The 12,512-nt window shown below is 49.9% G+C and overlaps 2 protein-coding genes and 1 long non-coding RNA gene across 3 annotated transcripts; all 3 read left to right on the top strand.

Annotated features, from left to right (window-relative positions):
* Positions 1–543: 543 nt before the first annotated feature.
* On the top strand, positions 544–3,355 carry LOC123405263 (calcium-transporting ATPase 7, plasma membrane-type-like). The gene has a single exon (XM_045099018.1). The coding sequence runs from the start codon at positions 611–613 to the stop codon at positions 3,353–3,355; it is 2,745 nt and encodes a 914-aa protein (XP_044954953.1). The 5' UTR covers positions 544–610.
* Positions 3,356–5,422: 2,067 nt separating this feature from the next.
* Positions 5,423–7,927, top strand: LOC123405261. Its single transcript, XM_045099017.1, has 3 exons — positions 5,423–6,635; positions 7,709–7,739; positions 7,858–7,927. Exons 1-3 carry the CDS (start codon positions 5,423–5,425, stop codon positions 7,925–7,927), a joined length of 1,314 nt encoding a protein of 437 aa, XP_044954952.1.
* A 2,453-nt stretch (positions 7,928–10,380) lies between these two features.
* LOC123403044 lies at positions 10,381–12,273 on the top strand. Its single transcript, XR_006611391.1, has 3 exons — positions 10,381–10,807; positions 11,409–11,811; positions 11,890–12,273. It is a non-coding gene; the product is annotated as an uncharacterized LOC123403044 (long non-coding RNA).
* Positions 12,274–12,512: the final 239 nt, after the last annotated feature.

Here is a 12,512-nt window from a genome sequence, read left to right as displayed (position 1 = left end):
CATAACGTACCATATTTTTACAAAAGGTAAAGAAACAATTTATGAGAGGATCATGTCCATGCGAACATAGATAAGATCGAACACCATCACCAACACGTATAGAAATATAAAATTACTCTCTTGCAAATCTATGTAGATCACGAGCTCCGGCCTTTTTTCCAGTCTTCAACTTCGTTGAGAATTTGTTGCATCAATTGTGCAGGGTTTAAGTTGTTATGGGCTCCTCCCGAACACCTCGCCATTCCTCTGCTTTCAAAGTGACCAGGCGATGACGATCAAGATGGAGTCGAAACCTCGCCGTGGTGACTTCCGGAAGGTGTTCCTCCCGGTATATTCCACCATTGCACAACGTGGTCTCACGCGACGAGGCATTGCGCGCTCGAAGCCTTGTCCGATCCGCAGCAGCCAAAGGAAAAGAAGGAACGGCGCAACGCGTCAACCGCACGCAACTCTATCCCTCTCCCCGCTACTAATAACTAATCTCTCCCCCAGATGGGCTATCAACTCAATAATCTGTAGAAAAGCACCATAAGCAATCCAAACCTGGTCACACCTGGCCCCAGCTGCTAGCACCACTCAACACCACATCTTTCAGTCCAGCCGTTCCGCCATGCAGCACATGCCGATGGACACAGTAATAAGGGTCGACGACGGCAAGGGCAACGGCGAATCCTTCAAGTTCCTTGTCAAGGAGAAGCGACAGGACTGCTTCCTCCGCATGGGCGGCGGTGCCTGCATCGCCGCCAAGCTCCAGTCCCACCCGGAGCACGGTATCTGCGGGGAAATCGCCGACGTGCGCCGTCGCAAGGAGGTGTTCGGCGAGAACAAGTACCAGAAGCCGGCCGAGACCAGCAACAGCTTCTTCAACCACTTGTGCGACGCGCTCAGGGACGTCGTCCTCGTCGCGCTCCTCGTCTGCGCCGCCGTCGACCTCGGCTTCGGCATCAAGGAGCACCGCCTCAAGTACGTGTTGTACGGCGTGGGCATCTTCCTCGCCGTGCTCCTCGTCTCCGCCGTGACTGCGGTCATCGGCCACACCCAAGCCAAGTGGGACGACAAGCTCGCGGCCGAGTCCGCCAACATCGACGTCACCGTCGTCCGCGCCGCCCGGAGGCAGGAGGTTTCCATACTCGACATCGTCGTCGGTGACGTGGTGATACTGAAGGCCGGCGACGCCGTGCCCGCGGACGGGGTGTTCCTGACGGGGCACGGCCTTCGGGTAGACGAGTCGAGCATTACCTGCGAGCCCCAGCCGATCGAGATCGACGACAAGAAGTACCCCTTCCTCGCCTCTGGCGTGAAGGTAATTGCTGGCTACGGCCGGATGGTTGTCACCGCCGTTGGCACCGACACCTCGTGGGGCGAGCTGATGAAAATCGAGGCCGATGACCCGAAGCCGCTCCAGGAGCGCCTCGAGGGGCTCTCCTTGACCATCGGCAAAATCAGCGTCGCCGTCGCGGCGGTCACCTTCACGGTGCGCCACTTCACCAGCAGCACGGCGAAGCTGCCGTTGTTGGACAACAGCATCCCGCTCCCGCTCCCTCTCGCGGTGACGCTGATGCTCACCTTCTACATGATGCGGATGGTGAAGGATAACGCGCTGGTGCACCGTCTATCGGCGTTGGAGACGATGGCGTCGGTCACAGTCATCTGCACCGACAAGACCGGAACGCTCACGTTGAACCAGATGAAGGTGACCGAGCTCTGGGTCGGTACTGACCGGGTTAAAGACACCACGGCAATCGCCTCCGGCGTCGTTAGCTTGCTCTGCCAGGGAGCCGGGCTCAACACCACCGGAAGCGTATACAGGCCCGACTGCCTGTTGCCGCCGGAGATATCGGGCAGCCCGATGGAGAAGGCGCTACTGTCATGGGCCGTGGCGTACCTCGGCATGGACGCCGAGGAACTGAAGAGGAGCTGCGAGGTCCTGCATGTCGAGGCATTCCACTCCGTCAAGAAGCGCAGCCGCGCCATTACCATGGACAACACCACGGGTAAGGTGGTTGCGCACTGGAAAGGTGCCGCAGAGGTGGTCCTGGCGAATTGCTCGATGTACATGGACATGGACGGAGCGGCGCACGAACTTGGCGTCAAGCAGATGAAGAAGCTTGAGAAGGTCATCAACGATATGGCGGTGGTCGGCCTCGGGTGTATCGCCTTCGCCTACAAGCAGGTCAACGGCACCGAGCAAACGAATATCGACGACGAGGAGGGTCTGACGTTGCTGGGCTTGGTCGGGTTGAAAGACCCGTGCCGACCAGAGGTTAAGGCCGCCGTTGAAGCATGCACCAAGGCGGGTGTCATCGTCCAGATGCTCACCGGCGACAACATCCTCACGGCCCGCGCGATCGCCAAGGAATGCGGCGTCATATCCAGCAGCGACCTCAACGGCGTCGTCATGGAGGGACAGGAGTTCCGGGCCATGTCGGCGGCGCAGCAGCTGGAGGTGGTGGACAAGATCCGTATCATGGCGAGGTTCCGTCCCTTGGACAAGCTGGTGCTGGTGAGGCGGCTGAAGCAGAAGGGACACGTGGTGGCCGTGACCGGCGACAGTACCAACGACTCGCTGGCGCTCAAGGAGGCCGACGTGATGCTGTCCATGGGCGTCCAAGGCACCGATGTCACCAAGGACACCATCATCCTCAACGACGTGTTCGGCACAGTGGTGATGGCCATCCGTTGGGGGCGCTGCGCCTACAACAACTTCCTGAGGTTCGTCCAGTTCCACCTCACCGTCAACGGCGTGGCCATCGTCGTCAACTTCGTGTCCGCAATCACCACGGGCGATGCTCCGCTGACCACCGTGCAGCTCATCATGTGGGTGAACCTGGTGATGGGCACCTTGAGCGCGCTGGCGGTGGCCACGGACAAGCCCGCGGACGCGCTCATGGACCGCCCGCCCATCTCACGCACGGCGCCGCTCATCAGCAGAGCCATGTGGCGCAACCTCGCCGCGCAGGCGGCGTTCCAGATAGCCGTGCTGCTGGCGCTCCAGTACTGTGGCCGTGATGTCTTCGGCACCGACGGCAAGGCCAACGGCAAGGCCAACGGCACCATGATTTTCAACGTGTTCGTTCTGTGCCAAGTGTTGAACGAGTTCAACGCGAGGGAGGTAGAAAACAAGAACGTCTTCGCCGGGGTGCTCAAGAGCACGACGTTCCTCGTCGTCATCGGCGTGGCGCTCGTGCTACAGGTGCTGATGGTCGAGGTCCTCGCCAGGTTCGCCGGCACCGAGAGTATGGGCTTGGTGCAGTGGAGTGTCTGCGTTGCCATCGCCGCCTTGTCATGGCCCATCGGCTGGGCCGTCAAGTTCATCCCCGCCGTGCCGGTTGACAGCTTGACACGCCTACCTTAGGTTTGTGCTTGTGCTTGTGCTTGTGCATGCATCATGCATCATACGTAAATGCAACGGAACTGGGGTAGTTTTCAGGAGCTGACCTCGTCAACTTCTTATCGCATGCATGTATCATGCAACTTTTTATTGTTCAGCACTGTAGAAAGCAATTGTAAATGTTTCTTTTCTAGAAGAAGCGTGCTTGTAAATGTTTTTCTGGAATACAGGGCATATCTGGCATACACATCGTCTTTACCTAACTCCAATTTGTTTACCTCCTACCAATATATAGCATACACAAAGTCCAAAAACTTCTGCTGGGTCAAATATCAAACTGATCCATCAAGACCCGGAAAGGGAAAATCACATATACTCGAGAACGCGACAGGCCGTACCGAGGTCAATGCACCAACTCACGCTCACACACACTAGGTTCGAATCCGAGTGGCATTCTTGAAAAATAATACAATAGATTAGAAATCAATTCAAAATTTACAATTTTGTAATGGACCTTTTCCTTATGCTATTTGCAAGTTCAAAACATATACTGATCCATATCTCTCTCAACAATTTCAATCGTGATTACAATTCATTTGATAACCTTATTAGTTTGTGAACTTTGGGATTACGTGATTCGTTAGAAAAAAAGAATGATCGTTACTTTTTTTTCTATAACAAGATTCTTAGTATCTCGCGCGAGGGTGCCGGTCACAACGATGTGGTCTAGGTAATGCTCGTAGGCGATAACAGAATGCTTGTAAAACAATTCATCAGATTACTATAGGATTGGTACTTAGACATCTGAAACTGCAGATTTAGATGGAGCATCAAAAGTGCCTTTAGGGCGTGTATAATAATGGTATATGGATATAGATGATACATGATAAAAAATAACTTATGGTATTTATATTGATTTTTAATTGCAAGCTATCATTAATGGATCTAATCAAAAAATAGAAAATAAAGACTAATACACATACATCTCTATTTTTCAATCGAACTTCTTTTAGCTTTTTACACCTAATCATATTTTTTCTCTTCAAACACCCACCTTCTCAAAGAATCTTGTTTCCTCATACAAACCTTTTTTTTAACATTATATCCTACATTGACATACAAGGCATCACCTATGCATTGTACATGCCCTTATACCTGTGGTCGCTACAGAGCTGACGCACCCCTGACGGGCGACTGCCTCACCATCGATTTCATGGACGTGCCTCATCCTAGAATCGTAGATGTCACCAAGGTCGACATGTTCCTCACAGTAGGTTGCCTCTCGTCCAGATACACGAGCAAGAGAGGGTGCTGCACGAGATGCGGTGGCGGCAGAGAAGCCTGCGGAAGTGATAGAGGAGACGAAGCTCGCGACAGGGCATGTCGGAGTCGCCCAGGGGTGCAGTAGGTGGCGACGGCGCGCACCGCCTGGCCTCCGACTTGGACGAGTCGCTGGAGCATGTCGGAGTCACCCAAGGCGCAGCCGGTGATGACGCGCTCCCCCGTGGCCTCCCCCCATCGACGAGCGACCGCGCGCTCGGCCGGGAACAACACCGCCAGCTTCCTCTCCTCCCGAGGCATGACACATGAGAGGAAGCACCATCGCGGGGCTGCGAGAGGGAGCAAATGGGTAGGAGGCAGGGCGGGGCGGGTCGGGGAGGGTGAGTTACGGGAGGGGAGGAGGCTGGGGTTGGCGGCACGCCTTGGAGAAAAAGGACCTTCAAAAAAAAAAAAAAGACCTCTCGGCTCTCACCACCCCAAACGAAAAACAAACAGTCATCCCGAAAAACCCTCATCCCGCACCCCACCCCGCATCGAGCGCTCCACCCTCGCCGGCGCCGGCGGTCGCCTCCGGCAACCACCAGTGGAGACTCTCTCCGCCGCCGAGCCCCCCATCCCGCACCCCGCCCCGCATCGATCACTCCACCCTCGCCGGCGCCGGTGGTCGCCTCCGGCAACCACCAGTCGAGACTCTTCTTCGCCGCCGAGCACCCCCCAAGTTGCACCACCATCCCTAACCCTTAAATCATGCCTCTGCCGCCGTCCAGATCCATGGTGCTTTCCCCGATCTCCTTCCACCTCCCCACCCCGATGGACCCATACGTCGCCGGCGGAACCACCCGGCACTCCGGCCGTCCCGATTGGGTATTACTTCACAAGTCGGCGCGTATCTCGGGATACCGGAATTCGACCACCGCCGGCTGCCACACGATGGAGGGCCACCCCATCGAGGTGTCCTTCTGGCTGGTCGACCCACCGGGAATCTCCTACTTCTCCGTCCACTGCTCCGGCCTCAACAAGGACTTCCACGACGAGCCCTACATCCTTTGCGCCGAGGCAGCCCTCGTCCTCTTCAGCGTGACTTTTGTCCCCATCCCTGGTCGGAGATCCATCCAGCACTTCGTCTACCGAGCCGGCCCCGGGCCGCCGTCGCTGGATCTGATTCCGGACCCAGACAGGATCAGAATAGGAGATCAATTTGGCCTCTTACCCTGTGGTGATTCCGAGCACTATGCCGTGGTCTTCCTCAACACGAAATTTGCCTATAACAAGCCTTGCCGTTCCGATCTTCACATCTTCTCGTCGGTGACGTGGGCGTGGAGTAGTAAGGTGCCCTCGTCTTGTTTATCGGAAGATGATCAGGCATTGCTGCTTAACCATGGCACCTGCAAGTCGGTCATGGTAGGAGATAGCTCACTGGGCTGGGTTGATCTCTTCAGCGGCATCGTCCTTCTATGCGACGTGTTTGGTGAGTGTCCTGTGGTCAAGTACATCACCTTGCCCGCATCAAGGATTCGGCAGACGGACGAGCGTGGCCTCCCTTACTTTGCCTCGGAATACTGCTGCGATGTGTCCTCTTGCCGCGACGACGGTCTGATCAAGTTTGTCGAGATAGAGTTTGATGAACCGGAACGCAGGAGAGGCAACCAAGGCTGGAGAGCCATCATATGGGACAGGATAATGACTTCGGATGGTTGGAACCAACGCTTCACAGTTGATGCTGCTAACATTTCAGTAGACCGAAGTTATTCTGATTTACTGCCTGAGCTATGGAATAGCAAGACTGGAGAACCAGAACTGAAGAGACTGATTTTCTTGACCCCCGCACTGAGCAAGCACGATGACAATCTTCTGCACATGATGTCTAAGGTTAACAAGGAAGACGACAAGGCCTGGGTCATCACCATCGACATGAAACACAAGGCTGTGGAGGCAATCGCCCCGTATTCTACCAAAGGGCGCAAACTTATTTCATGGCATAGTCCATGCACCTTTCCCAAGTACATCGACCCGACGACCTCAGGTGAAGTCATTCTCCCTTCTTTCTCTTTGTTATCTGTTGGTTACATGTGCCCGCTTCATTATGGACAATATTAACAGTGAACACTTCATGTTCATTAGTTTTAGCTTTTCATAAAATTTGAATGTCAACCAGCTGGGCACTGTTCATGTAATTATTCGTGAATGTTGATGCCTTCGACACAGGCATGAAACCGCTATCCATACTCAGAAAGTGTGCTACCACCAGCAGGGATCCTGTCTGTAGAGACCTCACCCACACTGGTGGATAGCTAGTGCGCTCACAAGCAGACACAGAGCAGCTCCTTCCGCAACCTCTGTTAGTTCCATGTTTCATGTTTTAGTTAGGTACAAGCATGCAAGGTTAAGCAGCATCCTGTAGTGTAAATATATATTTAAAATGAATCATTAGTTCATCTTTCATGATTTTGTGGAATTATATCATGCTCAATCTCTTTTGTTAGCAACTGCTGATGAGCATTTAGGTGGTGATGAGCCCACTCATTCCATTCACCCAACCAAGCAGGATAGGAACAATTATCTTTTAAGCTACTGTAAATCCATTCATCAAACCTAAATAAAATACCATTAAGTGCGCAAGTTTTCTCTTCAAATGACTATTGCATCACCAAAATACCAAAACATAAATAGCCATGTGCAGAAGGTCCCAACTACCATGATAATACCACTATGGCGACCAATGTCCATCTGGTGGACCAGCCTTTGTGTATCCTCAGACATCATTTCACCGTTGCCAGATGGCCTTGACTGTTATGTCACGTTCCTCTCTCGCACCACTGCGTAGCTCACCACTGTAACTGTAGTTGTGCACTTGCACATAGTGCTTATGGTGCAATTGTGAAATTCCATAGAATAAAAGAGAGCAACTTCTACAGCCACTAGCCTTTTCCCCCCAAATTTTAGTTCATGATCTGTTTGTGACTTGGTTAGGATCCAGTAGTTGTACTAGGACTCAGGTTGAGGTTATTCAACATAAAAATTGCTCCCTTGTGAATCTATATGCATTTCTTTCCTGATGCTTTTGTATGTAATTGTTTCTTTGACCAATTTTTGCAGGGGATCACGTGGCCACATATTCTACTAAGAGGTAATTCATATATTCCTGCATCCAATTTTTTGTATATATTTGATGTTTGCTTTGTGTGGCATCTTGTTGATTCCGTCTGCTGCCGTTGATGCTACTTATGTTGGAGACTTCTTACCAGGATTAGTGCGGCGGACTGTGTTCTGCAGGTGCTGTTGAGTCGAGACTGGTTCAGAGAAATAGGCAACTGATTAATTCACCATTGATGCACTAGCTTATTACTGTCTTTGATTGTAATAGCAAAAGGGCCCATGCGTTGCAACGGGAGAAAGAAATACCACACGGCACACGCTCTTAATTTATAAAAAAATGTCTATAATTTAAGAATTTATAGTTACGATACAAATAAAGATGGTCTTATCCTACAAAAATGCAGTTCAAAATTTCACAGGTCTTCTATTTTAACACGGCTTGCATGTAGATTTAATACGTACAAAGAATCAGTCAAGTGACCTTCAGTTTCATCTCTAATCCTGATTTTGTTGACATGTTCATTCCCAACCCGGATGAGTACCGGTATGAAAAAAAGACGAATAATGACTTATTTATTAAGATTGCACCCTAGATAGTATTTTTATTAAACGTTTAACAGATAAAATAATATCATACTTAAATTCTGCATATTTTTTTAATCAAATTCCATGTATAATATGTTAAATTTGGAGTTACGGTTTAAAAGATATGAGTATTTAAAAATATATTTAATATATACTACGAGTTTAATGTCATAAACAGTAAGGGCTTTTTTGTAAAATCACCTCGATGGGTTTTCCGGCGGAAGCGATAGCCTCTTTATTATTAGAATTAGATTAGATAAAGATAAAGATGTATAAACCCTACATTTTAAAATATTTGAAGTCCTGGGTTTGTCCTAAGTCAAAATTCCTTAAGTTTAATTTTGACCAAGTTTATAGAAAAAACTACTAATATCCGCAACATCAGATACATATATATAATATGAAAAATAAATTTATGATGAATCTAATGAAACTAATTTGGTGTTGTAGATGTTGCTATGTTTTTCTAGTCAAACTTAAGACGAACCTAAAACTTCAAATAATTTTGAACGGAGGCAGTATATGTGCAAGCGCGGATGCAACCAACATTTAGCAAGTGGATTTTTAGAGTCTTGATTTAGAAATAATTTCTTACACCAACTGCAAATGTTTTCTCAATTTATTCTGCAGCATTACCCTGAATGTTTGTTCTGTGATTTCACCCTTCATTTGTGTTCTCTACTTTCTCAATGTAAATGTTAACCAAGTACAGCTCTTCAAGTATATCAAAGCTTTGTTTGCTAACCATTACCCTGAATGTTTGTTCTGTGATTTCACCCTTCATTTGTAAATGTTAATCAAGCCAGCTCTTGAAGTCCAAAGTTCCTGTGAATTAACTATCATGCCGAGAAGATTCACAAATGTATGTTCCTTTTGTAGATGAGCGCTTGGAATTGGAGATGCCAACTTACCATGAGTGTGTATCACTACTTGACTGTTGCCCGGCATCATCTGTGCTTTTAGATATCCAAGAAGTAAGTTATGTTCTTGTGTCTTGCATAATTAGTCAACACTTTCACGTTATCAGTGCATCATATTCTTGTTGCTAACCATTTGTCGTAAAATCTTTTTATTCGTTTATGCAAACCATGCGGGCATTTTAGCTTCCAGAAGCTTGAAATGATCTTGTCTCTTAAACCATTCACATAGCCGTTGGAAATGTATTTTTATTCCCATGCATAGTGCCATAGCTTGATTCCAAATCTGGATCCTAATTTACTTACTTTTTATGCAGGTGGTAAAATATGCTTTCTCTACTGGTCAAGGCAAAGCTGCTCCCCAAGCCGTGGAATTTTGCTCACGGTAATGTAGTACACAAGGAAACATTTTGAAATCCACTTTCTTTGCTTCTGGAATTAACTTAGCGATGCATGCCTGACCATAATGCCTGTTGTTTCCCAGAGCCTTGGAAGAATCTGAGGCGCTAGTACGGCAGTCAGTGCGTGATCCATCGTCGTCTACCGAAGGCATGAGGAGCAAAATCAGTGTCGCCCTTCGAGCCTTAGACAAGTTAGAAAATGAAAGACCTTGCTGTACTTTCTTATATAAAAAGAAAGAAATCATATTTACTGATAGTGGATTTTCCTTCTTTTCAGGGTCTTGGACATCATGCCGCCAACCTTGAGTATCGGACCATACTGATGTGCGATGAGCTCTGAACAATTTACAAGCACGTATGTATGGGTAGTACATCTCCAGGCTTCCTTGTTTCTCTACAAAATGTGTCCGTTTCCAGCAACTATGGTATGTGCTCATGCAAAAGGGGCATGCTCCTGGCAACCATAAGCTTTTGTCCATTCAGAAGTGAACCCGCATCAGTGAATCATGTTTCATGTTTGACGCCTTTAGGCTACGTTCGGTTATCCCCAGCCCCGCCGGGATCTGGCCAAATCCCTGCTGATCCCCGTGGGTGTCTCCCTGGCTGGGGGCGGATCCCGGTCTCGCTTATAACAGCCTTCGATTAGACCTGACGGGGATTAGTTCCCTTCCGAACCACGTGGAAATCGCCGGGAAACGACCCACGTGCCCCGCCTCGTGGAAGTAAACCCTTTCTCTCTGTCTCTCTCGAAACGACACGCTTTCTCTCGCCCTCTCTCGTGTCGTGGCGGCGACGACGGCGACGCCAGATATGGAGGGACAGAAGCAGAAGTGCCACTGGAGGAAACTGTGGTGGCGTGCTCCCCTCCTCCCTCTCCCCTGTCCAATGGATGCTGCCGCATTAGTTGCAGCGGGTCAAGCTTGGTGGCGACCGGGACCAAACTCACTGCGGCGACGCCAAGATTCCTGATCCGACGGGAAGCGGCCCTCTCCCTCCGATCTCCGTCGGTCCCAGAACCCGGAGGTCACTCTGTAGATCCGTCGGATGTACGGACCTGCCTTCCGACTGCAGTTCCGGCGTCCGCGGTGGCGCAGTTTCGCTGCTCAGATTGTCCAGCTCGTCAGCTGGGCGCTAGAAGCGCCGAAAAGATCCATATACTGATCGTAATTTCGTCTACTAAACTGCAACTGTGCAAGGTAATTTGTCCTCTGCATTTTTAACAAACCACAAGCTTGTTTTTGACTTCTAATGAATTGATTCGTGCTTCTTGTAACTGTCATCGATTGCTTCTACTGATGAAAAAGACTTGTATTACTCATGTTGTCCTGTTGTGTTGTCGTATACTAGTGTTGTGCTGTTGTACACTTAAAACTGTTGTTGCTGATGGTTGTAAGCGAACAGAGATTAGGTGATAGGGATTAATTCCCATTGTGGAATGCTTCCACGCGGGGGTTAGGTGGCGACATCAAAACCCTGCGGCCTTGTTCGGTTGCAAGGGGATTGAAGTGAATTGGGGAGGATTAAATCCCCTGTAAGTCAAAATCCACCTCAATCCCCTTCAATCCTCTCAAATCCCCTTGTGGTGGGGATTAACCGAACAAGGCCTGCAGGGATTAGATCCACGCGGGGGTTGGAACCGAACAAAGCCTTACGTGTCGCCCAAAACTCCACCCAGCTGGCGAGTTAACAAGCTTGTGGTTTGTTAAAAAGCCCGAGCTGTATAACGTTTTTCACTCACGCGTATTTGTATTACTTATAGGAGTGTATTCTCACCGTCTGGCCACCTGACACTCGCAGCACCTGACAAACTACACCCGAGGCAGGGCCTGCTACATTGATTATAGCTGACGGGGGCAGGAGCTGGGCATTGAATCGATCCGACTGTTTGCTAGCATCCCGACTACAATGGCTAGATGAACGACGTTCTCCTCTGCATTTTGAATTTGATGGCTCCCATATATAAGCCCATGTCAGCTCAGCTCATCAGCATCATTTCATGCTCTCGTCGAAGACCACAACAATGGGTTTATCCAAGTCTCAGTCTAGCTCCCAACCCCATCCATCACACCATACCGTCAACCAGGCTCCACCGTTGCCTCTCATCCGTTGCCCGGAATGCAACGTCGGCTACATCAGCTGGTTCGTCTCAGCAACCGCAGAAAACCCAGGGAGGCATTTCTACAAGTGTGGGCGACATGGGGTAAGTTTTTTCCAGGATCCATTTCCATCCAGCCCGCAGCCTCCTTGCTAATCACCCGTTTTTGCATGATTTTCACAGTACGACGGGTGTAGTTTCTGGAAATGGGAGAACAAGTACCTTCAGTACTTCAGCGCCCGCTGGGGGTATATGCTCTCGCACGCATCGATGTGTCCGCATGTAACGCTACTCGAAGAGAACCAGGCGTGGCTCAAGAAGGTATTCATCCTGGGCGTAGCGAACCTGGTGCTCATGGCCATGATTTGCCTGCAGAAGTTATGAAATAGACCCCTTCTGCGACTGGGCGCAGCTAGGCTCCACGCGTATCCGTTTGATCTTCTTGTTCTGCCAGTGTGCTCTCAGGATCTGCATGTTTCCGCTAGTTCATGACGAGCGCCATTTTTCTGCGCACCAATCTGCCCCATAAAAGCTTGCTTAAGAATAAATTCTCGTATCAATGGTGCACTCTCCGCCCCTGCCGTTCGGCTACCTAGTTCTTTTTTGTTGTCCACGGTCGGTCACGCGCGAACCACGTGCACCCCACGCCCCCATGACGGTAATAACCCCCCGCTGCTCTGCACCACGACACATGTTCCAGCATACTTAATGAAAAACAGACAAATTAAGCACACCCTGCTGCCCCTGCAACACATTACTGCACCCATCGAAGCATTCATGGGCCATCAAAGCTACGACGCCTACCA

The sequence above is a fragment of the Hordeum vulgare genome, chromosome 6H, assembly GCF_904849725.1.
Source record: "Hordeum vulgare subsp. vulgare chromosome 6H, MorexV3_pseudomolecules_assembly, whole genome shotgun sequence".
Taxonomy (NCBI): Eukaryota; Viridiplantae; Streptophyta; class Magnoliopsida; order Poales; family Poaceae; genus Hordeum; species Hordeum vulgare.
Note: the sequence above shows the minus strand (reverse complement) of the source record. Positions and strands in the feature narration are given on the sequence as shown.